The 25031-nt window shown below is 54.2% G+C and overlaps 3 protein-coding genes across 13 annotated transcripts in view; 1 reads left to right on the forward strand and 2 right to left on the reverse strand.

Moving 5' to 3' along the window:
- RIIAD1 (regulatory subunit of type II PKA R-subunit domain containing 1) overlaps nt 1-4221 on the reverse strand; it is a 52256-nt gene extending 48035 nt beyond the window's left edge. Inside the window, 1 exon segment of the mRNA XM_082346862.1 lies at nt 3297-4221. Within this exon segment, the coding sequence (XP_082202988.1) occupies nt 3297-3629 (333 nt within the window). The 5' untranslated portion in view covers nt 3630-4221.
- CELF3 (CUGBP Elav-like family member 3) lies at nt 983-23431 on the forward strand. 8 transcript variants are annotated; one of them, XM_082346789.1, is made up of 14 exons: nt 983-1024; nt 1760-1865; nt 3100-3182; nt 8328-8376; nt 8808-8936; nt 9074-9153; nt 10081-10224; nt 10418-10559; nt 10806-10955; nt 11372-11437; nt 11742-11867; nt 12096-12239; nt 12966-13102; nt 14776-23431. In XM_082346789.1, exons 4-13 carry the CDS (start codon nt 8328-8330, stop codon nt 13091-13093), a joined length of 1158 nt encoding a protein of 385 aa, XP_082202915.1. In that variant the 5' UTR covers nt 983-1024; nt 1760-1865; nt 3100-3182; the 3' UTR covers nt 13094-13102; nt 14776-23431. The 8 variants fall into 8 exon arrangements, with proteins under 8 accessions (XP_082202915.1, XP_082202908.1, XP_082202909.1 ...); XM_082346782.1 differs by lacking the exon at nt 983-1024 and having other exon boundaries at nt 1120-1865; XM_082346783.1 differs by lacking the exon at nt 983-1024 and having other exon boundaries at nt 1120-1865; nt 11745-11867.
- The window catches only part of SNX27 (sorting nexin 27), an 85059-nt gene continuing 80675 nt past the window's right edge, over nt 20648-25031 (reverse strand). For all 4 annotated transcript variants that reach the window (XM_082346715.1, XM_082346714.1, XM_082346713.1 and 1 more), the window contains one exon: nt 20648-24524. In XM_082346715.1, the coding sequence (XP_082202841.1) occupies nt 24477-24524 (48 nt within the window). In that variant the 3' untranslated portion in view covers nt 20648-24476. The remainder of the gene's footprint in view (nt 24525-25031) is intronic.

Here is a 25031-nt window from a genome sequence, read left to right on the forward strand (position 1 = left end):
GGGGGGAGGGGAGAAGCAGAAGGAAGGAATTTTGGGGTTTCCTCTGCCCTAAAGGGGAGCTTGCCAGCTGTGATTCTGCCCACTGAAGGAATCAGGAATCTACTCTCATCAGAGGTTCTTGGCATCGACTACTTATTCGAGAAATATTTGTTAAGCTCCTACTACGTGTGAACAAGACACTGTGCTAGACACTGTGAACAGTAAAAGCTGAATTAAACAGTGTCCTGGTCTTCAAGCAGCTTCCAAGTGCGAGCTCCCGCTGTCACCACTGCTGCCTCCCTGCCCACGCACTTATACACACAAACCCCCCAGAGGGCGAGAAGGGGGCGTCGGCAAATGCCAGCAAGATCGAGTTTTTCTTGTTTCCCTTTCTGGAAAACACAGTTCCCTCTCTGCACTCATCTCACCCTGCTCTCTCTTCCACAGCCCCCTTTCCATCTTTCTCTCTCGGTCCCTTCTGCCCTTTCCCCCAGGCTCTGCGACCTGCTTCCCTCCCCAGCTACACCCTTCTCCTCACCCGCCCCTAACCTGCCCAGCCGTCTCTATGCCATCTTCTTTTCCCTGTTTTCTTCCCTTGGCTCCCCACTCTCAGTCTCCCCAGATGCCAGCTCCTCTCTCTTCCTCCCCCCTGCTCCCCTCTCCTGGGTCTTCTCTTCCATCCAGCACCGGGGACAGCTCCAGCCCCCGGAACAATGGACCCCACCTTAGGGCTCCTCTATAAATTCTCCATCTTAGTGCCTTGCCCAACTCGTGATTAGGGAGTAAGATGGGGGAAGGGTTATTATCAACAGGACCAGCTGCTCTTCTGGGGGTGGGAAGGGAGTCAGGGAGGAAGGAGATAGAAAGAGGGCGTGGCTCTTGTCTGGATTGTGCGTCCCTCTCCAGGGTAGAGAATTTGTCTTCCACCCCTGAGACTGACATCACTGATGTCAGGGGAAAGGAGGTGGGAGTGGGGAGGGGGGTGTGGAGGGGGGAGGTTTTTGTTGAGGAGAGCGCGGCCGGAGAGCAGAGCTCCGGGACCCAGGTGACCGGGAAAGCAGGCAGCCCCAGCGGCGGGAGCAGCCAGCGGCAGCCCAGGCCCGGGGACCGGGGTGGGGGTGGGAGGGGGGCTGAGGGGAGGACCTGAAGGGAGGCGGCAGGGCCAAAGGGACCCCCGGCGCCCTGCCGCCATCAGAGATCAAGCATCTGGCATCAGGGATCTTCGGACCCAGCAGAAGGATCAGCCACAGGGGAGGTGTCCTCCCAGGGAAGCCAACGAGAGCTCCACCTGCCCCACATCAGGAGTGCCCCCCCCAACGCTGCTGGCAACCATACCAGGACCCTAACCCCTCAGCCTGCAACCCCATCACCCTCCTCAGGCCCTTTCCTCCACCTCCAGCTCTAATCTCAACCCCTAGTTCCCAGCGCCCCTGCTACCACCCTAACCCTCCAGGTCTTGGCCACACTGCCCCCCATCCTGGGATACCTGCCAGATCTCTGGGAGGGAGATCGTTTGCTTGGGCTATGCCCCCTGGTGGCATGACAGTGTCTGCCTAGACCCCTGACCCCTAGCCCTCAACTCCCTGGGCCTCCTTTGTGTGAAGAGCGGCCCCTCTGCTCAGCACTGTGGTTGGGGCCAAAGGGAAAGCCAGCCCCGGCCACTTGCCTCCTTGCTGGGCAGCTCCCCCTGGCCTTCGGGCCTCTCCCTGCTCCCCTCGGCCCCTTCTCCTGGGCCGCCCCAATGAAGGAACCGGATGCCATCAAGCTGTTTGTGGGGCAGATACCGAGGCATCTGGAGGAAAAGGACCTGAAACCCATCTTCGAACAGTTTGGTCGGATCTTCGAGCTGACTGTCATCAAGGACAAGTACACCGGGCTGCACAAGGGTGAGGGGTCAGGCCAGGCTGGAGAGGCTTCAGGGAGTGGGCTGGGAGGTTGGGAGGCTGGGAGGAGGTGGGGAAGCCAGGCTGGAGGGACGGAGTGGCTGGAGAAGGCTGATCTGGAAGGAAAAGAGTTCACGGGCTGGGGAGTGTGGATGGAGGAGCTAGAAGAGAACTCAGCTAGGGTGACCAGGGGACTCCAGGTGGAGGACCAAGGAGAGCCTCTCTGGGGGAAGAGTTGTCAAGGTGGCTGCAGAGATGTGGACCCCAAAGTTGAGGGGGATGATGTGGATGAACTCAAGGAAGGATGGAGGAACGAGAGAGCTGGTTTGAGAGATAAGGAGCTGGGCAGGGGTGTGTGTGTGAAGGGGGGCAGCATGCACAAGACTGAGAGTCTTAGTAGCCTCAGATACTATTGGGATGGGGGTCGGGACACAGGGTCAGGTGCTCAACCTGGAAAGAGTGGATGTTCATGGAGTGGGCAGGGCAGCTCCAGAACTAAAGAGAGGGACCTGGGAAACAGTGTACAAAGGACAGAGATTGGTAAAGATCTGGGAAGTGTAGGGACTCGAAAGTTAAGGGAGCTGGGGGTGAAAGAGGATGTGCCTCAGGCCTAAGGGCTGTGCAGCTAAGCAGGGTCAGGCCTGGGGTCAGGCCTTGGAGAGCCCCAGACACCGGGAGTCAGAGGGGCCACGCTGCCTCCCCCTCCACCGGCCCAGGGACTCCCGCTCCCCACTCTTCCCTTTCCTTCTCTAGTCCGCTCTCCACCCTCCACCTGCCTCCCATGGAGCTGGAGAGAGAGGAGGAAATAGGGAAAATGGGAGAGGAGAGGGCTGATGATGACCAAGATGGAGGGAGGTGGAGGCAAAGAGAAAGGGGAAAGGAGACCAGCTAAGGAAGAGAGAAAACCACACTACACGTACTTGTCTGGAGATCACATGCCCCTTCTCCTCCCCCCACACAAAGCCCCAGCTCCCACAGCCCAGGCGTTCTCCCTCTTCCATCACCCCACCATGGAAGCCTCCCGGTCTCGGGGTCTCTGCCCTGTGCTCATCAGCCCAGAGACTCCGGGGAAGAATGTGCACCCTCTCTCAGACACCTCCCCGCCCCAGCAGGCAGAAGGTGGCGAGAAGGGACAAGCTTCCCAGTCCTCAGTTTCGTGGGGGGTAGGGGGCCTTTTAGGGAGGGGAGACCGGGGACTCACCCCCGACCCGGTCTCTCTGCCCCTGCCCCTCCTCAGGATGTGCCTTCCTGACATACTGTGCCCGCGATTCAGCCCTGAAGGCCCAGAGCGCCCTGCACGAACAGAAGACGCTTCCAGGGGTGAGTCCCGGCCTTTTCAAGGCCAGGGGGCTGAGAAGGGCCTTAGAAGGGGCACCACCTTCCCAAGACACTGAGTGTATATTCCACCTCCTCTCATCACCGGGAAGCCCCTACCTCCTTGTAGCACCCCTCCTCCTTGCTGAAGATGCACGCATTTCTTCTCACCAAGAGAGAAGGAAAACAGCGATGCGCAGAGTAGATATAACCCTTGCAAAGAGCAGAGGTAGCCCTCTCCCCACTTCCCAACCTGCCCCTGGGGCAGCGCTTAGAGGAGGGACTTAGCTGGTTGGGAGGCATGGGGAGAAGACTTTGGACACCAAGTGTAGGGCCGAGTGAGCAGGAGGCACTCAGGCACTCTTTCTGGCTCTGGGGAGGAAACCTGGCTGTGAAATGGGGGAGGGGTGCCTGCGGCCCGAGGTGGGCATCTGGTGCCTGCCCGCCTGGCATCTCTGTGCTGACTTCTGAGGTCCAACAGGCTCACCTCGCGTCTCCCAGGAAAAGCCGCGGGAACAGTGCCACAGGGCATCAGGGTGGTCAGGGCCTGGTGGGCCTGGGCTGGGAATAAGCCCTGTGGAGGGCGGCAGCGGGCAGCAGACAAGGGCAGGGGCAGTCATCAGTGTGGAGGATCGGGCCTGACCCCACCAAGTGTGCCCAGGGAGGCAGGGGGTGCCTCTGACGTGGCCTCCCTCCTGCAAGGTCAGAGCTCTTTGTCTGCTTCCCAGGCAGCCTTGCAGCTCGTCCCAGGCCTGGGCTGGCACGGGCAGGAATAAAGAATCTCAGACTGCCCCCCAGTTACCCATCCTGTGGCGAAAGGATGCGCCACTCCCTTTCTGTATCTATCGGCTTCTGTTGTCTTCCCTGGAAAGTACCTCTTGAGAGCTAACTCCACCCTTCCCTCCAGCCAACATTTGCTAAACACAGTCTGAGTGCTGGAGACACACCTGTCACATCCTCTTCTCCTCCCCTCGTGTGGGAATGGAGATGGAGCCCGATTCTCCAGCTCTTCCTGGGAGAGAAATAGACAAAACAGATGGGAAAGGGCGGGGGGAATCTAGGAAAATTAGAACCACTCCCAACTTCACACCCTCCATGGCTCTGTAACCCTCTGTGGCCCTCAACCCTAAATACCACTAGGACAGCAGATCCACTGCCAGCTCCCCACCTTCACCCCACTATCTTATCCCAGTCGGGGGCAAGGCGGCCCAGAATAGCCATCGCCCACAGAGATAAGTATCTGTGTATGTGTGAGCAGGCTCGGACTCTAAGAAGCATATGTGTGTGCGTGTGTGTGTGTGTGTGCGTGTGTGTGTGTGTGTGTGTGTGTGTGTGTGTGTTTGGGCACATGAATTCCCGGGAAGCCCGGTTCCCATCACATGACCTCACAACTCTCCTCTCTCTTTCCTCTGGGGAGGCCCCTCACAAATCAACAGTTTTCATTTCCATTGCCGTTTCTCTGTCTTTTTCTGTTGTCTCCTATCTCTCAGAGCCCCTGTGGAAACCAGAGGGGGACAAGGGAGAAGATAGAAAGCAGGGGTACTGCAGTGGGGACATGGGTGAGAGAGACGGCGCTGGGTGGGCAGGAGCCCCAGGGCCATCTGTGCCAGCTGGGGGCTTCTGCCCTGGCTCTGTCCCCCTCCAGCTGCCTGTGTGGCTCAGGCAGGGCTACGCCCTGGGTGTGGAAAGGCGCTGCCTCCTCTTCCTGAGGTAATAAGGCCCAGGGTGGGAGGCGAGTGAGAAGGGAGCCCCGGTTAATAATTGTCGAGCCCTGCCCCAAGCTCCCAGGTGAGGCTGAGTTCTCCGCTTTGGCCCTTGCCCCAGGGGACAGAATCCAGAGGCACCTGACAGAGCCTTTAGTAGGAAATGAGGGGTTCTATCCTCCAAGGGGCCCCCCGTGCTGGGGGTTTGGGGGAGCAGATGTCTATAACCAAGCTCTGCCTGACCCTTTGTGCCCCCAGGTCTTTTCTCAGCCACCTGCCCTTCTGGCAGCAGTGTTTCCCCTCAGATAGTCATTGAGTGTGAGTGTGTGTGTGTGTGTGTCCAGTGTGCCAGCTCTTGCACAACTGTGTTGGGAAGTTCCTCCTACTGTCTAACCTCCATGCCCTCTGACTGCAGGTTCCTTCTTTAATGGGGGCATTTACCCGCTCTCCTTTCTCCCCATCTTTGTCAGCTCAGAATCTGGAAGATGCCACCATATTTGAGTGATGCTTCAGGCTGCAGAGAGAAAGAATGGGAGCTGGGCCTATGGCCATGGAACCGCATTTCCTTCTCTCTCCCCTAAGAGTTCCCAGGAGAGGCTCTGTCACAGGTTCCTGGATTCTTCCTAGGAGCAGGGTGTGACCTCCTGGAGGTGGTGGTGTGAAGGACTCCTACTGTCTGGCCTGCGCTTCCCCCTCTACTTGGGCCAAAATCCCACTCTGGGGACATGGGTCCTCCCGGTCATCTTGCTGTTGGGCAGGTGGATTCTGGCTCCATGGAGAGGACCTGTGTGTGGTCTGGGACACCGGGCGCAAGTCTAGAGTCGGGGGTGGCAGGGCACCAGGCCTGTGCCCTCAGGAAAATTAGATCTGTGGGCATGGGGAGCTCTTCTTGGAAGTGGGGTCTTAGCTATTGGTGAGAGGGACTTACTTACAAGTGACCATGTTGGTAGGGGTCTCAGGGATACTTGGTAGGGGTATAAATAGCCCCTTCTTCTTTGGGAGGCCCTGGGGAGGGCTTATCACCTGGCGGGTGGTAGCTAGGGAAGAGAGGCGCCCGCGCCAGGTTGCCCGGTAAACAGGGCCCAGCTGGACTCAGGGGAGGGGGCAGGTGTGACCGAACTGAGCTAACAAAGGCTGAGCTTCCCACAGGAAGTGCCAGGCCAAGAAGGAGAGGCTGGGAACGGGGCACTGGGGGCCACTGAGGGAGGAGTCCGTCTATGAGGGAGTGGGGAGAGCCTCCCGTCAGCGTGGTCTGTGCTGTGGTCTGCGCGCTTGTGTGTGTTTTTGTGCGAATCCATATCAGCTGTGGATATTTATTGATATGCTATTTTTGTGCCTGGGAGCCTGGCAGGGAGGGAACACCATCCTTTCTCTCTGGATCCCAGGTTCCCCATCCCCACCTAGAGCAGCAAATCCCCAGGGGCCTGTTGGGAAGGGGTTAGTGCCGAGCATAAGAATTCCCCGACGCTGTGACTCCAGTGCTGATTCTACCTCTCCTGTAGTGGGAGCTGGGGGGCTGGCTGCTGAGCTGCCCGTGAGGGGACTTCCTGATGGCTTTGACCGGAGTACGGGAGAGAGGGGGAGTGAAAGACCAAGAGTCCTGAGTGTCTGACCCCCACCCCTTGCTACACACACACAAACTCACACACACAAACTCACACGCACTCCTGAGGAGATTGAACCTCCGATGGGATAATCCCAGATTGGTGGATAAAGCTGGGGCAGATTGGCCGGAGGATTTGTGTGACTGTTCCCCCTCCAACGCCCCCCCCCCACCCAGCTGCTCTCAGATCTAGAGACTGGGGGGGAGGGGTGGACAGGGAGGAAGTATTGGTTGAGGTGGGGCCTAGATTTGATCCGGGCTGAAAATACCTCACCTGCAGAGTCCAGCCAGACTGACTGGCATGGCGTGACACCTGGGAACAGGGTGCAGTGTGAGAAGGGGCAGGGGCAACTATCATTTCTGCACTTCTCCGTCTTAAGTGCTGACACACAAGACCTCAAGGCTAGAATACTAGAGCTGAGGGGAACCTGACTCTAAATCGCCTGATCCAGCCCATTTTACAGATGAGGAAGCTGAGGCCTAGAGGAGAGAAATGACTTGTCCAAGGTCACCCAGCCAGTGAGTGGCAGAGCCAGTCCTCGAAGTCCAGTGCCTTTCCTGAGGGTAACTTTTGCCCCACCCTCGGAATTTGGATGAATGGTTTTTTCTGTTTATTTTTTTGGTCACTAGAACTAGGGCTGCCCCACCATCAGATGAGTGGGGTGGCCAGGTGTGGCCCCAGCGGTCAAAGTCTTCAACAGCAAAATATTTTCAGATGTGAAATACTGAGTCCTTCCCTCCCTCTCCAGTTCCTAAGATGCTCCCCACACTGGTTAAGGAAATCAACCTGCGGGAGTCATTCCCAAGTCCTCTTACCAGACAGGAACATGGAGTGGGGAACTGTCTGCATTTCCACTGGAGGCTGAACAAAGGGAGATGCTGCAGGAGTAGGGAGAGGGTAGAGCTCAGGAGGACTTCCGGGTACCCGGAGAATCGCGAAAGAGCACAGGACAGCACTTCCTCCTTTAGAGCTGTCTTGGCGGTGAGACATCAAGGATTTGATCTGGAGGAGGAAGGCAGGAGCTTGGACAGTATGGCCCCTGCAGGGCCTGCTCAGCGCCTCCCTCCAGAATCAGGACGCTCTCCTGGGCCCCTCCCCCACCTCCCAGCCCCCACCAAATCCTCCACCCCCAGCATACCCTGTTCCCACCCCCCTCCCCACTCCTTCTCCGGGTGTGTGGAGCAGCAGAAGTGATGACGTCACCATGGTCGCCAGGGCGACGGGGACGGATAAATCAGGCTGAGTGGGCGGTTGCCATGGCGCGCATTCTCCCGTTGCCACGGAGACTGGGCATCTGCTCCCTTTGTGCTGCCCGAGTGCCTTCCCCCTGGGGTCAAGGGGTGTAGGGGGGCAGAAAGAGACGCAAACACACCTCTAGGGGTCAGAAGGAAGTCGGGGCATCTGTGGGGTCTCCCTCAGTCTAGAGTCTTCCTTGGGGCTGCTTGAGGAGGTGGCCTCTGTTGCTCCTACTTTGTAGAACTGAGGCAGCTTTTGCTGAACAGCCCTTGGCTGGGCTCTAACTCAGGACCCGGGTCCTATGGGCAGCCCCACTCTCCCCCTAAGGAGAGCAGCACCTCTCCCTGGAAAATCATCTGGGGCCCTGCCTGAGCTTAGAGTCCTGCACCAGGAGCATCCTCCTCTACATCCTCTCCTTCCACTACCTCTAATCCCCGCAGGTCCTAATCCTAAACAAGATTAAGCCCCATCCCTCCCTTCCATCCACACTTTAGAGGGCTGGGCCTGGGCCTTACTCCCTCTAGCCTCTCCACAGGTCCTGGCCTGGGGAGGCCTCCTGGGGTGGTCAGAGGAGGTCCCCAGCAGTTGCTTTCTCTTCTTTCCTTTAGATGAACAGGCCGATCCAGGTCAAGCCAGCCGACAGCGAGAGCCGAGGAGGTAGGTTCTGTACCTTGGGACTCAATCCTTCTCCCTCAATCTGCAGGCCCAGCACTTGGAGTAGCTGAGGGGCAGGCTTTCTGAGGAAGAAAGTCTGAGAATTCTGAAGGGTTCCCAGTCAAGGTGGGCATAGGAGTCAGGGTGGCCAGAGGGGATGTGATCCAGCCCATTGCAGAGACAGCAAAACTGAGGCCCAGAGTGGAGTGCAAGTCAGTCCTTCAGAACTGGGATGCCCAGTCTATGTATCTGCAGCCCATCCCCCAACCATCCCTTCTTTCACGCCCTAGAGCCATCGGTTCAGGGTGAGGGGAGTTCCAGGGAAGAGCTGAAGGCGAAGGGGAGGGGTCTCTTCCTGCCCCAAGCTGGAGCAGGGCTGGGAAAGCAGCCTGGAGGCCCTGAACCTGCCCCTCCTCCTGTGCCCTACCCGCCAGAAGACCGGAAGCTCTTTGTGGGGATGCTAGGGAAGCAGCAGACAGATGAGGACGTCCGGAAGATGTTCGAGCCTTTCGGGACCATAGACGAGTGCACTGTGCTCCGGGGCCCAGACGGCACCAGCAAAGGTAGCCCACCGATACCCCTCCCCCGCCGGGCACTCCGCCTTCCTGCCCCTCCCCCACTGGTTCCGTGGGCAATGTGGACTGTCGGGGCCCTCAAGGGTGGGCACTCACCCCTTTCTCCTCCCTCTTGAACTCTCCAGGCTGCGCCTTCGTGAAGTTCCAGACCCACGCCGAGGCCCAGGCAGCCATCAACACCCTTCACAGCAGCCGGACCCTGCCGGTGAGTCCCGTTGCCCCAGACCTCAGGCCTCTTCCAGCCTAGCTGGGCCCACGCCAGACCCTGGCTCAGAGGGCGCAGTCCGTTCTGGATAGGGTCTTTACTATCCAGAACGGACTGCCTATTATTGAGTGACTATTATTCAAAAAGAATTTTCTGGCAGAAGAATCAAACCTCTTAGGGACAGCTTCCCCTTTCCAATAACATCTCCCAGCCCCTCCTCTCCTGCCTCCTCCAGCCCTCAGCCCTGGTCACCTCTCACCCCCCTCACTGGCTGGGCATCGGGACACTTGCTTAGAGGCCCTGCGTGCCCTCTGCACATTCATCCTGCTGCCCCACACATTAGCAGTGGGTCAGCTGACTGATCTCACAGAGGGCTCCCCCAGCAGAACAAACCTCTCAAAAGGAACTAGCTGGCTCCCAAGGAGGTGAGCTGCCTATAACTCGAGGTTCTCCAGCAGAGGCAAATGTTCCAGGCTGGTTTTTATTTGGCATAGGCTGGTATGAAACTTTGAGGCTGCATCCCTGAGCACACCGTGAGGACTGGGATGTGGGAGCATGGGGTGAGGTAAGGGGGTGGGGTAGCTACCAGGCAAGACGAGCTTGAGGTTAAACGTTTGCTGTGGCTGATCCACCCTGGGGAGGATTTCCGGCTCAGAATCTTCATGGAGAAGCCAGGACTGCCCTTTGCATTCTGGGAGCACTTTCCCTTTCCCAGCACATTCCTCTACGTTTTTTAGTCTTTTGCACAGTCTGGCACAGGGGGAGGGTGGGATGAAAGTCTCCCCGCTTTGACATAGGCACAGTGATGGCTGCCCTCCCAAAGAGGCCAAGCCATGTGTGGTGGAACTGAGCCCAGGTCCTGAGGGCTCTGGGGAAGAGAGACCCCCCGACTCTGTCCCTCTGACCACATGGGGGGCCGGTGCCCAGGGTGCCTCGTCCAGCCTGGTGGTGAAGTTTGCTGACACGGAGAAGGAGCGAGGTCTCCGCCGAATGCAGCAGGTGGCCACCCAGCTGGGCATGTTCAGCCCCATCGCCCTCCAGTTCGGAGCCTACAGCGCCTACACCCAGGCCGTGAGCACTGCCCGCTGCCCCCCGCCCCGCCCTCACGCCCCCCAACCCCTCCTCCCCGTGCTGGGTTGGGCCCATCCCCAAGCTCTCCAGCGTCCTGCCCCCCCCAACCAATGTCCAGGCCCAGGGTTGGGAGGGGAGCCAGGCCAGGGTGCAGGGGGGCTGGCCCCACTCTCCTCGCTTCCCCTGTCCCCAGCTGATGCAGCAGCAGGCGGCCCTGGTAGCGGCTCACAGTGCCTACCTCAGCCCCATGGCCACCATGGCGGCCGTGCAGATGCAGCACATGGCCGCCATCAATGCCAATGGCCTCATCGCCACCCCCATCACCCCGTCCTCAGGTAAGGTCCAGGCAGGGCTGGGCTGGGTGTGAGTGGGGCAGGTCAGGGGAGCTACCACGTGGTGGGGGAGGGGAGGGGGGCACAGGGCATCACTCAGGGAAGCCATGGGGGCTGGGAGGGGTTCAGGGGTCAAAGAGTAGCCTGCTTCCTCCCCTCTGCCCTCAGACTTGTTGACTGCTTCTCTGCATTTGTGTGTATGTGTGTGTCTGCTTCTCTGTTCTGTCTCTGCCACTTTCTCTTCCCCAGGAACCAGCACCCCTCCTGCCATCGCTGCCACGCCCGTCTCTGCAATCCCTGCTGCCCTGGGTGTCAACGGCTACAGCCCGGTGCCCACCCAGCCCACTGGGCAGCCTGCCCCTGATGCTCTGTATCCCAACGGGGTTCACCCCTACCCAGGTGGGGTTCTCTGCCTACCCACCCCTCTCCCCGGCAACCATCCCAGCTATCGCTCTCACTGCCGGCAGGCATGACACACCTTCCCTCTCCAGGCTGTGGGGTGATAACGGCGCTTTCTCCTGCTCTGTCACCCTGGGCAGGGATATTCCTTCCTGGTCTCAGCCAGGGAAGCTGAGGCACAGAGAGGCGAAGTGAGTTCGTCCAGGGTTGCACAGCCAGTCACAGACTCAAGTCTTGCTAACGCCAGGCTCTCCCCTCTCCCTACGGCTCTGTGCATTTCCACCCTCTCATTTCACATCCCATGCTCTCCCATGAGGCTCTCCTCCCCACCTGCCTGGCCTCTGCTCCAAGAGGCACTGGTGGGGCTCTCAGCGGCGTCCCAGCCCCGCCCTCACGGTCAGTGCTGCTCTCCCCAGCCCAGAGCCCCGCGGCCCCCGTGGACCCCCTGCAGCAGGCCTACGCGGGGATGCAGCACTATACAGGTGAGGAGCCCCAGCGCAGGCCCCGGTCTGGGTGGAAGGGTTGGTAAGAGCTAAAGAGGCCCAGAAGTTGGGTCTGGGCTTCGTGCTGTCTGCCAGCCGCCCCGTCAGACTTCCCAGCAGGCCATACCTGTGAGGACACGCCTTTACGGGCACGGTCTGAGGCAGCTCCCCCTCCGACACCTCTCGGCCCTGTCCACTCCATCGGCCTGGGCGAGGGGGAGGAGGACTGGCGTGGCTGGGAGGGCCAGGTGGGGCAGGGGCCTCTCAGGAACCCCAATAGCTCTCTCTGTCCTCCCCCCACCAGCAGCCTACCCGGCAGCCTACAGCCTGGTGGCGCCCGCGTTCCCACAGCCTCCTGCCCTGGTGGCCCAGCAGCCTCCGCCTCCCCCCCAGCAGCAGCAGCAGCAGCAGCAGCAGCAGCAACGGGAAGGTGCGGCCTGGGCGGGGAGTCCCAGCCAAGAGCCTTCAGGGATGGGGTGCCCTTGCCGTGGGCTCCAAGGCCAGCTCTGGCCCCGTGTGTGGGAATGAAACTGGGGGGGGGCAGGGGAGGTGGCTGGCGCCCTGCCCCACATGTTGGGGGCTGCCTTCCCTGGCCCCCTGCACCTTGAGTCTGTCTCCCAGTCACTGAGCTCTTCCTTCTGTCTCCGCTGCCACCCAGGCCCTGATGGCTGCAACATCTTCATCTACCACCTGCCCCAGGAGTTCACCGACTCAGAGATCCTCCAGATGTTTGTCCCCTTTGGCCACGTCATCTCAGCCAAAGTCTTTGTTGACCGGGCCACCAATCAGAGCAAGTGTTTTGGTAAGAATATGATGATCCAAAAGATAAAATATAGCACATTTTGGCCAAACTCCAGATGAGGTCAAGATCTGATGCATTTGCAGGCACTTATGGTTGCAATGGACCCAGTAGTTGAAATCCAGATTGTCCAAGAGTCTGAAAGGACCAGTTTTTACACTCCTGACATCCCATACCAGCTGCTGCCCAGGCCCATCTCTTCCTCCAGAAAACCACATCTTTTCTCCTTAAGAACTGGTCAGATCCATGCTCTGTGAGGATTGGAAGAGGCTTGGGAACTGGGGAAGTTCAGCTGTCAAAAGGAAGGCTTAGGGAGCAGGGTTTAGCTGCCTTCACTCTTTGAAAGGCTGCTTCAGGGGAGAAAGGGGACGTGCTTGTCCTCTGGGCTTCAGAAGTCATTTAGGGTCCGGAGTGGAGGTTTCAAAAGGCAGGTTCTGAGCTATCCAGGCCAAGGAAGGGGTTGCCGCCCCTCAAAGAATGCTGAAAGGAATGTCCCAGGGTGTGCGAGAGGCCGGACTGGACTCATTCACTCAGCCTGTCAACAACTACTTACCGAAAGCCTCCTGTGTGCTGGGCAGTTTTCCGGGCATTTGGGAGACCTGGAGGAAGTAGGGTGGTGACGGGAAAGCAAAGAGCAGGCCTCGGCCTAAGCACAGGACAGTGGGGTGGGGTGGGGGGGGGCAGGGCGGGGTTGGTGTTGGGCCAGGCCTTATGCCCCTCTCACCTCAGGCTTTGTGAGTTTCGACAATCCAGCCAGTGCCCAGGCTGCCATCCAGGCCATGAACGGTTTCCAGATTGGCATGAAGCGCCTCAAAGTCCAGCTAAAGCGGCCTAAGGATGCCAACCGGCCCTACTGAGGGCCCCAGGTGGGTCCCGCTCCCATCCTGTGACCTCTCCAGCCCCGTCACGTGGCAGCCAGGGCCCTCACTTGGACTGCCCCCACCCCCTTTCCCACCACCCTCAGGGATGCCCACCCCTGACTCTGGGCACTTGAGGCAGGGATCTGGAGCAGCTTCCTCAGCTGTTTTTCAATCACCCAAGTCTCTCTCTCTTTCACTTTCTCTCTCTCGCTCTCTCACACACACACACACACACACACACACACACACACGTGCACACACACACGCATGCGCGTGCGCACACGCACTCCCACTGTGACCCCAGAGAGAGCCAGGTCTGTATATGTCTGTGTCCACTCCCTAGAACCTGCCCAATATCTGGTCTCGTTTGTCTGGTCAGTGTCCATGTGTCTTGTGTGTCTGTTTTTCTGGTTTTCCTTTAGGTTGGAGTAGAATTAGGGGAGTAGGGTTTGGGGAATAGGGGGCTGGTTTAGGGTACTGGAGGGTCCTAGAATCACTGGCTCCTAGAATATCTGTTGTCCTGAGAAGTGGGGACATCAGGTCCCGGTGCCCTGGACCCCAGGTGATTTCCCTCATGTAGCAGTAGACCCATGGGACAGGGGAGAGTACACAGAACAGACTGGGGGGGAGTCCGAGTGTCAGGGCTCTGGGGAGCAGCTTTGGTTCAGGTGGAGGCGGCTGGAATGCTGGACTGCCGTGAATTTCACTTAACAGGTCCCCTCCTCCCCACTGCCCGCCACCCGCCAACCTCATGGCCACAGAGCTGTGAGCTTTCATTACTTTTGTGTTGTTTAATCTCCTTTGGACCAAACCCCTGAAAAAAACACAACCCAAGAACAATACCCACATTTTCTGTTTTTCCCCCTTTCCCCCCAATCCTGGCTGCTTAACTCCTCCCACCCTGGGGGCCCCCCAGCCCAGGGCCCGTGTCCATTGTCGGCCGAAGCCCCCATCCCCGGACCCCTGCTCCGGGCCCCTGTAAGTTGCATGGAACGAGCGTGTTGTCTTTGGAGCCGATTGTTTGTTATTTGGGGAGGGGGCCGCGGAGGGAAGCGCCCCCCAGCCCAGAGTCAGGGCCGGGGGCAGCTCGCGGGATGTGCTTGGTCAACAGTGGTTGGTGACTGTGGTCTGTGTTCCGTGCATTTCTCTCTCGCTTTCTTTGTTCCTTTCCAAAAAGGAATGAGAGCGCCCCCTAGGGGCTGGGGGGTCTCGCTCGCCCCCACGAGACTCCAGCCCTCAGTCCAGCCCTGGTTCCACCCCGGCCTGCTCTGCCGCCCTTTTGCGGATGCCCCCTTGCTCTTTTTCCAGGTGTCTGTCCTGACACTGCACCCTCCTCCTTTCTCTGAGTCACCTCTGCCTGCCTGTTTGTTGTCTCATTTCTTTGCCCCTCCTCCTCTAGTCCCTGTCTCCAGTATCTTCCACGTTCCTTTTCTCACGGGCTGTTTGAGTATTTCCTTCCTAATATCCTTTGGTTTCTTGTGTCATTCGCCCTTCCCTCCCGTCTCCTCCATCCCTGCCCCTTGTCGAATGGCTGGGGGGCCGGATGGTTCAGTTTGGACTGAGGCCTTTCTGATGACCTGCCTTCCTCAGCCACCCCAGCTCCCTCCCCACCCAGGGCCTGGGACCTGCCTCAGCTGCCGTCTTCTCCACTGCTTCACCCACGTTTCCTTCCTTCACAGGCCTGGAGACACCAGAGGAAGGGGCGCCTCACCCCCTCGCCCCATGACTGGCCCCAGCCCTCTCTGCACATCCGCCCTGGGCCTTGATTGGGCTCTGGGGCAAACGCTGCTTCATGGCCCTGGGGGCACAGGACACCGGCCCACTCCCACCACCCCGCCTCCCCGAAGGGCCTGTTTCCTCCCAGGTGCCCTTTTGGCCTTTGTGAGGGAGCAAGGAACAGGCTCGAAGGCTCTGGGGTATCTGCCTTCTGCTGGGGCTCCTGTGACGGGCCTTCTGCGCCCAGCCTTCGCACTTGCCTCCCCCAGCGGCGGGCCTCTTCTACCTGTGCGGCCCGGGAGGGCAGCGGGGGCCTCCCACATGCTCCCTGCCCACCCTTGCCCCAGCCTCGCCCCCATATTCGGGGTTTCTCAGAAGCTGGTTCTCACACTCCCTGTGGCCACCCTCAGCTCGAGGTAGGATATCCCTGAACCCTGGGCTCCCAGCCCTAAAACTCACTGCCTCCCCCAAGGGCCCCCTCCAAGGAGAACGTGGAGGAGCCCTGAGGGCTGCCTCTCCGCCAGTCAGCCACAGAGACCCTCCTCCTTTCACGAGGAAAAGACCTCCCCCAAACCCCTAAAAATGTTTACAGTCTCTGCTGGCCCCTCCGTGTAAATAGCACTACCACCCGTGCGTTATCCAGCCCGGCCCAGCCCGGACGCTGCCATTTCTCTTTCTGGGGGTTTAGACAATGTTTCCCTTGGATTTTCTCTCTCTCTTGAGTTCTCCCTTTGCTTTGGGGGGTAATTGGGTATTTGGGAGGAGGGGTGTGGGGCGAGCTAAAGGGGTTTATTACCTGATCATTTTCTCTAGAAAAAGGTTTTAGGGAAGAGAAATGGGGTGGGGGTGGGAGTGGTCTGGGGAGAGTGGGGAGTCCGTTTCAGACACTTCTCTATGCTTAACTTATTTATTTATTGCATTTTACTTTTAAAGAGTTGGTCTTTTCTGTCTAAATAAAGAAAAAGTTTAAAAGCATCAAATAAGTGTCTTGGGAGGCTGAAGGTATGGGATGGTGCACGTCGGGGACGGGGTGGGAGGGAGGTGAGGGGAGTGAGGTTTGGGAGAGAAAACTCTACCAGGAAGGCCCAGCCCTTGCCTTTGAGCAGTGTCCAGGCGCTGATCACGGCTTCATGATCCTATTCTTCTGCCCTTCTTTTGGGCTTAATTCTGGAATGCTCTGTAGAGCTGGGCACAGAGGGAAGAAAGCAGGTCAGCAGGCCTCTCTCCCGCATCCAGCCCTGTCCCTCTGAAGGCTGAGGACGTGCAGCCTCACACTCCAGACCTCCACTTCTCCCTTGTTCATGTGAGGGAGCTGTCCCAGCACCCGGCCAGTGGGGCTACTGGGAGCTGACTATACCACCACCGTTTATGAAGCAGTTGCTCTGCACATGATTCTGTTCTAGGCCCGTAATGTGCATTTCCTCATTTAACCTCCCAAGGGCCCTATGAGGCAGGATAGAATTCTACAGACAGGGAAACAGAGGATTTGGAGGTTAGTTAACTTACCCAGTGTCACAGAGCGACTAAGGGACGGCTGCAGGAATGGAACCCAGGCGCCAAAGCCCATGATGTGCTTGTCTCATAGCTTCAACTACCTGTTCTGTGACCTGAGGCAAAGATCCCAAGGAGTATCTAGCAGGCTGGAGCAGTGAAGGTGGACGCATTAGCCCTAAGGTCCCTGCAGTTTCTAGATTCCTCTCTGTGAATTGCTTTCGGGCTGGGCTTCACACAGGTATCGTCTTTAACTTCACAACATATGGGCCATTTGCTTCTAGGCAGCTACCTGCTACCCCACCCTCATTATGTCCTGCTTATAAACTTACTCACTTCCCAGCCCAGATCTGGCCTGAGGCCAGGATGAGTAAATCCCCACAACTCACCCCCCACCTCTGCCCCATACTTCTGCCTTCTCTTAAACTGCCCCAAACTAAGAAGAGTTAAAAACAGAAGTAACATGTGCAGCACTATAGGGGCTATCTGTGGACATTGTTTCAGGAAGAAACGTCTCTCGGATTGGAAAGACATCAGGAATGGGACTTACTCAGAAGAAAGGGAATCCAGTCAGGATTCTGAGCCAAGTACGCAGCATCTGAAATCTGTTAAATAGAGATATGGGTGTGTGTGTGTGTGTGCGCGTGCGTGTGCATGCAGTCAGACATGGGAAGAGGTGCACAAGGAGGAAGGTAACAGGGGTTGGTATTAACACTATGAATTTTCCCCTGAGCTGCTCACTGTGGCTTTGCAACAGTTTCTGGGTCAGGACAGAGAGATAGAAGGTTGGGTTTAAACCAAAGGGCATCTCCCAGAGTGATTTACTGACTGGTGGGTTCTCCTGAGATGTGGGAGCTGGGGGGACTAGGAAGGATCCTCCTTCCTGGCATCTTTCCAGATCTCAGGTAGCCCCTCAGTGTGGTAGCCCTTCACACAAACATTGAAGACTACATTTATTGTCTGTCACTGCTCACTGATGTCCCCTCTCCCTGCAAGGCTGCAGCCAGATTTCCTCCAGAGGAGCAGTAGGTAAGTCAGGCTGAATGATGGGGGTGAAGAAGACACAGAGGGTTCTTCTGGGGAATCAAAACAACATCTGGGCAGGGATTCTCCAGGCCTTTTGAGAGCAAAACATAGGAGGCCATCTGAGACGGAAAAGGAAGCTCCTAACTTGTTTCTTGTATGAACACAGACTTTTTCAGACATCATACTGGCTTCAAATATAGTAGGAAGGGTATAAAGGAGGGATAGTTCTGTTAACTATCAAAGTTCACTAACATCTCTTTTGAGCAGAAGAGGCCTCAGTAATAAAATGCAGAAGAAACAGAAAATGATGACAATAGGATCACCTAACTTCAGACCAAACAAGATGAAACTCAGCACCAGTTTCTTCTAAAATAATCAAGTTACTGTTCAAATGTTAATGGCAGAATAAAGAGAAGAGAGAAGGAAAATAACTTCTCGAGGCAGAAGAGTGGAGCTGACAGGTTAATAGCAGGGATTGGGAGAAGCCTTCTAGTTTTAGAAACAAAAACAGACATTTAGAAAAATATCCTCAGTTAGGGGGGACTGTGGTGATGAGAATGTGGCAGGGGAAAAGCCCTAGATCATTCCTTCAATGCATTCTCATCCCGTCTGTATTTTCTGAGCTTTAAAATGTATGAATGTAATGCAAGGTGTCTTGCTTCCTTAGGGTTGGACCCTTCAGTAGCTTGACACCCTCTCTTTCAGGGTTGCCTTTGTCTTTTCATCGTCCTGCTAAAATTTCAAAGGCTGTCACAGCCTTGGCTGCTTGTATTTGTGATTGAAGGAATTCCCATTCATGGCCAAGCCATTCTCTTCTCCAAATCTGAGAACTTGAACAGCCCTGGCTCAAGCTCCTGGCTCTTAGATTCTCCCTTCTCTGGCCCCTCTTTCGGTCTATCTCCCTGAGTAGTCAGCTTCCTCTTGCTCCCCGTAAATGGGGTTGCATCTTCCCATCTGCTCAATGAAAGTGACTCCCAGCTATGTGTTTCTAACCTAATGTTTCTCCTGAACTCAGTTTCGGTAGTGCCTTTCCTCCCTCAGTCCTCCTTGCTCGTAAAGAGCACCACTGTGTATCCACCCAGGCCAAAACTTTGATCACAGCCTTTCTCTCACGTTTCATATCCAACCCAACCGCAAAGCCCTACTGGTTCTCTCTAAAATGCGTCGGTGATGTACTCACGTCTGTCTCTCTATCTCCACCGCCATCAACACTGTCCAGGTCACCCTCGCCCACTGGAGGACTGCAGTATCCTCCTTACCCGTCTCTGCATTTCCCCTCCTCCTCTCCTACAACGTGCTCTCCAGAGAAGATACCTGTCTTCTACGAATTCATTCACAGGTATTTACTCTGCCTTATCACCACTGTATCCCCACCATCCTCATCAGTGCCCAGAACATTAGAAGGTGCTCAGCAAATAATTAAGAAATAACTGCTGGACACCTGTATCTAGATTTCTCACACATGCCTGATTATAATTGGTCCAGAGCTAAAATATTTTCTTCCCCAAAGTTCACCTAACCATGAAACCTTGGGAGTCTTTTACTCCTCTCACATCAACTCAGTGTTTAATGCTAAATCATAAATGATTGTACTTGCACAGTTTTTTCATACCCATTTCCCTCGTTTCAAGTTATCACTGCCTCCACTTACTAACTAATCACGGCAGTCTCCTAATTGATCCCTCTGTATGTATTCTGAAACATCAGTGTTTCTAAACCAGAGCTGATGAAAAACAAAACTTCTCTGGTTCTTTTTTCTGGCTGTGCCATGGCTTGTGGGATCTTAGTTCCCCAACCAGGGATTGAACCTGGGCCATCGGGAGTGACAGCGCAGAGTCCTAACCACTGGGCCACCAGGGAATTCCCCCCCTCCCTTTTTTTTTTAACGTAGAGCACTTCACCTGGCATTTAAGGCTCTTCGAAGGCTTATCTTCTGTTTTATTCCTACACACACCTTAAGTTCTAATCAAACAGGACTATTTGTTGCTCATCTGGCCAAGTTTGATCCCCACCACACCCATGTCTTTTCAATTCCCAATTACTAGTGTCTGGCACATACTGGCTCAGTAAAGCTTGCTGAATGCCTTCTTGTTGAAATTCTGCTTATTCTAAACATTTCACTTTCTTCATCAAGACTTCCTTCATTGCCTTCATCCAGAGATCTTTCTCCCCTCCTTTTCTAGTCCTTCCGGCACTTAACCCTTCCACAGCTAGGTCATATGGTCATTCCTCTGAGGCTGAAAGTTAGCAGAGTGTCTCTTACTTTGCTTTTGTATCTATTGCAGTATCTAACACAATACCCTGCACACAGCAGATATTCAATAAATGTTTGACTTTAACTTCTATAATTCTAACTCTGGAGTTCCACTTTCTACTTCTCTGTGGATTCTTTCCTTGTTAAAGAAAAAAAACTTTTTTCCCCATTAGCACAGTAATATTTACCAGATTTCAATTATTGAATGCTGATGGCTCAGTGAGAGACCCACAGCAATGTCTCTCCCCGAACTGCCAAACAAAATGTCAAACTGCTCCTTGCTCTTATGGTCTCCAATCAAGGAGCAAAAGCACATGGCTAGGGATTAGAAAAACAAAACAGGAAGGTTTATGAAAAATAATTTAAAATATCCGACCTAACACAAATGCTGAGCTTTTCAGAATAGATTCAGCCCATAAACTAACACACAGAGTAGAGTAGGTATCCTTAAGAGTAGGTACTCAGCCTACAACACCTGAGATTCCTCCGCAAAAGCAAAGGACATGCAAGACCACGCTTATTCTCAGGAGTGTGGGCAGAGGGGAGAATATAATCACCCAGAGGACACAGTATTGAGCTGGCATTCGTTAGGGGTAATAGGTACCGTTCAGTTCAGATTCCAGAGAGAAGTTTCCTAAGTAACTTGAAAAATGAAAAAGTATATACATGTGGCTGGGGGCAGGCAGACGGTGCTAAGATCTGTCCCAAGGGCTCTGCCAGGCTCTATCTGCATAAGGCTGAGGAACAGAAGTCCTGTGAGTCTTAACGTGGAGTTTGTGCAAGCTGGCACAACCAACCCTGAGGGTTGAGGGGGAAGAAGGAATTTTCAAAGGAGGAATTTTCTGGAAATAGAACTTTGGACCAGGGGCCTCCCAGCTTCTCCTTTTCCCACCCTTCCCCATCTCCTGCTCTCCAACAACCGCCTCACTAGTTAGTTGCTCAGGAGAACTAGTTAGATGTTCCTTCCCATTTTCAGACTGATCATTCAAACTCAAATCTCAAACGTCCTTCTTCACCTCTTCCCACACAACCCAAAGGATTTGTAAGTCTAGGAAACCAAAGAATAGTTTCATCAATAAATCAATTTATTTAAAAGAATATGTTACAATTAATTACACTAAGTGACATTACCAAACAATTTTAGAGTGGTTAGCTCTAGAACAAGGAATGAAAGAAACACTGTTAGCCATTATGTGTCTGTGTATTTTCTCTTCACATTTCTTAAATCACAAATAAAAAATACAAGATACTGCAGTGAAAATACAATTAGAGTTTCTCTCAAATAAATTAAAAGTGTGCATGGTCTGGGGAAAACTGAAGCCCTGCTCACCGGCTTACAAAGGGGGATGTGATATAAAACTGGTGTCCAAGTTTAGCAGTTAGTTGGCCATTGCCTCCACCCACATCATCCCCTCTTCGATTCTGTTCTTCCCCAGAGCCCTAAGCTTCCCACACACCCTAGATTACTGCTGAGGAGTGAGCTGACACCATCCTGTATGAGTGAGGCCTGGCATGATGCGCTCAGGTTTAGGGCAAGAGGAAGGCAGGAGGTGAAACCGGAAGATGGGGAACCAAAGACGCGCACCCACTGCCTCTGCTCTCTGAGTATTCAACCACATCACCCTCCCTCCAAAAGGAAGCTAATGTGACACAGTGACTCTGGAAGGAACCTAGCGGTATGTTGGGGTGCAACAGACCAAATGGCTTCTACCGCTGAATCAATCCAGCCAGAGAACATGAAGCAGAGAAGGGAGGGCACAGTTGTCCCTCTAGGTCTGGAGACTTCGGGTCACCCAGGATGCAGTCCTCTTTAAGAAAACTGCCTTCCAGAGCCAGGCCCCTAAGCTGGCAAATTCTGAAATGAAAGAGAGAGGTATCACCTCCTGTTAGAGCCCTATGCTGCCGCTCCAAGCACTGGGTTTGCAGATATAAGGGGATAACCCGAAGCTACTGGCCTGGGTAACTAAAGGATGAAACTAGATGGGCCAGGAACAGGGATGCTGAACATTTATCTCATTCCTCCCTGAGAGCTGTCCAGGCCTAGGAGCTGCCCCGAGCACTCGCCTGTGCTGAGCTTAGACCTAGGGCAAGGGGAGGGCAGAAAAATGGAGAGTAAAATAAAAATATAAAGAGCAGAAAACCCAAAGCATGGCCCAAGGGAACCCTTTCTGCAGGGATAGGTTTCTCAGGGCCTGCATTTTCTCCTGATCCATAAAAACTCTGAGTTTTTATCAAAGAGGATAGAAACTCTCTGTTGGCAAGGGAGGACAACAGGAGATCAGGGAGACCCTGCTGGCTCTGCTGGGGCAAAGCAGGGGGAAAGGGGAGCCTCTCTATTTCCCGGAGACAAACTGCAAAAAAAGACTGAGCGGAAGCCTCCCTGGGCAGAACCCTGGACTGAGAAAGGTGGTAGGGATTCGAGGAAGGAAGTGCAGAGCAAGGGGGAAAGGGTATCACACTAACACTGCTTCGTGCAAAGAAGAGCTTGACCCGATGGAGCTGTACAGCCACAGCGACCTCTGCCTCCATCGCAGGATGCTGCTGTGGGTGGGAGAGAAGAAGGCGCTGTCCTCCAGGGCTTCCCTGCTTTCCCCTTCTCACCGTAGCTGGGGCTTTGTTAGTGGTACAGCCTCAAGCAGGGGCTAAACAGGCTAACTACCTACAGGGCCCTCACCCAACCTCCAAGCACCAAGTGAGTGCCAGGTCAGAACGACACAGGAGCAGCGTCTATGCACGCTAAAGGCATCCCCGCTACTCTCACATCACAGGTCAGCATCTGGGCTTCCCACGGACTCCCGGATTTCTTCATTCCTCTCCCACTCTGACGGAATAGGGGCAAACTGCTATTTTTAAAGTTTGAACAAAGCTGGTGCCAAAAGCCTCTTCAGCATCTTGGAGTGGGCAATCAACATACCTTCTTTCCAGGGTCCTTTGGCTCATTATTAAACTCATTTAAGCCAGAAGAAGTTAATTCTGTGCCAAAGCCTCCAAATCAGGGATCCCTCTCTGCAATTTTAAACACTCAGCTTTCTTACATTTTGCATTCTGTGATTCCACCTGGGTTTGGAGAAGGTGAGGAAAGATAGGATGTCCTATATGATCCCACACCCCCTGGGGCAAGCGCCTGCCAAGATAACAGAGTGAGAGAGAAAGCAAAGTGGCCTCACAACAATCTGCAAAAACAAGTTACAAAAACAGAAACTTCAAACCACCCCAACACTGCTCAGTGGAGTTGACTACAACCAACTATGGTTGCCTCCCAGTTAGACAAAGCAAAAGATGCCACTCTATGGAGGTTTTTGTTCAGAAGGTAGAGAAGGAAAAAAGTAAAGAAGGCTCAAAAATGTTTCAGGTGCATCAGAGCCTGACTGCATCAGAGCTCCCAATGCAGTACCTTTGGAGGCTGGGGGTTGAGAATGTTGCTCTACCCCAGTTAGCCCTGGCCCCAGACCCTGGGATGTAGCCCTCAGGTCTCAAAAGGTCTAACTGCAAGGTCAGATGAGGAGCTCTTTGAGGGACAAAAAGATTTTCCTTCAGGGTCCTTTTAATTCAAAGCTGAGATCCAACCCAAATCAACCATATTACTACTGCTCCTTCCTGGGTCCTCAGCTGGCTTGGACAGGGTATGGTTTGCCTGGCACAGACCACTGACCCTTCCAAGTTTCCCCAAGGCCTTGGGGATGCTGTCAGATCCTTCCCCAACATGGGTGTTTAAGGAAGTCACAGAGAATGTAATAGTTATGGGTGGTTACTGGTCAGCAATGGAGTAGGGAAAAGCTTATATTCATAGGGACTTTCTTCTTTCCTTCCCCCTACTTAAGTCCAATCTTTGTGCCTAAAGGTATCAGCTTTAACTCTGGTCCCAAGTACCGTCCCTGCTTCAGAAAGAGCAGGGAAATGGGAAATCATGACCACTAAATGTTTCAGGTGTCTGTGGCATCAACCTCCTGAGCCCGCCCTCCCCTTCATTCTAGGCTTGTTGAGGGAAAGCATACAGGGGGCCCTCGGGAAGCAGGAAGATGTGGAATGTGGCTAAAAGCCATGAGTGGAAGAGACAGAGATGGACCAGGAAAGTTGTCTTGGAATCAAGAGAGACCACACCAAGTCTTTAGACTCTCGCTGCAGATCTGCAGCCTTGCTGCCCTTGAGAAACACACCTCTTTCTCTTCCCCAGCAGCCTCTTGGAAGATAAAGAAACTATGCTCCTTGCTCCTCAGACTCTATGGCAACCCATGATCCAGAATCTTCATTCAATACAAAAAAGGGGGGAAAAACCCAAGCAGGTTGTAAACTTTTCGAGTCCTTCATGAGGAGAGGTATTTTTCCCTGTAAATTTTTTTTTTCCTTTTTAAAGTTTGTTTCAAAATAAAGAGAGCAAGAGAGAAGTCATGAATTCTAGTGAAAGGTGTGTAAAAACACAAGCTAAAAAAGGTACTGCCATCAATATGAAATTTAAAAAGAAATATATATATGTATATACGTGCAGCTAATTTGTGTATATATAATTTTTACATACATACATATATATGCCTGAACAGTGCAAATGGATGGAGTTCATAGTTCCAGTTCTAAAAATATAGTACAAGGAGAGTCTGTTGGTATGAGGCCCAGGTGAAAAGACAAAGATACCTTTGGCGAGTTGGTTGGGCTTATTTCTTTTCCTGTCTTAACTCAGTTGACTCCTGGTGCTGACCCATCTGTTGTTCTCTACCAGCTCAAATCCAGAGATATGAAATTCAGAGGGATTATTAATAATATTTAGTTTAGGGCTTTTGAATATAATGACTTTTTTCCTTTTTCTCTTCTTTTGTGTTAATGGTTACTCTGTCTGACACGGGAGACGAAAGGGATAAGAGGATGAGGGTGAAGAGAAGGGAAGAGGGTAACGAAAGGCTAGGTGGCCACATCCCTCTGCTGTGACCTCGCCATCTGGAAAATGTTCTGAAAGGAAAAAAAGAAAAGAGTTACTGGGAAGCCTTAGGTGTCCTCATCTCCTCCCATCTAGAGACAACCCCTCACACAGAAAATATATGACTGGATGACTTGATCTGATTGGCCTCTTCACTTGATATAACTTTCCATCAAGAATCATAGCCTTTTAGAGTTGGAAGGGACCTAGGATATTAACTATCTGGTTCAGCCTTCCTGTCTCACAGATGAGGAAAGATGAGGAAACTGAGATCCAGGGAGGCTGATCTGTCCAAGATCACAGAGAGAAAAAAAGATGGGAGAGAACCCAGATCTGATTCCCAGAGCCCAATGTTCTTTCTACTATACCAAGAATATAAATTTTCTTATTCCTGACTTCACCTTCTGAACCTTGGAAACATCTTCTTTGAGAGTAAGTAGCTAATTATTCTGAATGTTTTAAATTCTGTTCCAGCACTGGCATATACAGACAGCAGGAAAGCAGCAGCAAAAACCTTCTCACGCACACACACTCTTGGT

This window comes from Balaenoptera borealis (genome assembly GCF_965194805.1).
Source record: "Balaenoptera borealis genome assembly, chromosome: 1".
Lineage (NCBI taxonomy): Eukaryota > Metazoa > Chordata > Mammalia > Artiodactyla > Balaenopteridae > Balaenoptera > Balaenoptera borealis.

Bases quoted from the DNA above. Each gene is read 5' to 3' on its own strand.
- CELF3 (XM_082346782.1), top strand. From the start codon at position 1,721: ATGAAGGAACCGGATGCCATCAAGCTGTTTGTGGGGCAGATACCGAGG. The intron at 10,560-10,805 runs GTAAGGTCCAGG...TCTCTTCCCCAG, and splicing joins CCCCATCACCCCGTCCTCAG to GAACCAGCACCCCTCCTGCC. The intron at 11,438-11,741 runs GTGAGGAGCCCC...TCCCCCCACCAG, and splicing joins GGGGATGCAGCACTATACAG to CAGCCTACCCGGCAGCCTAC.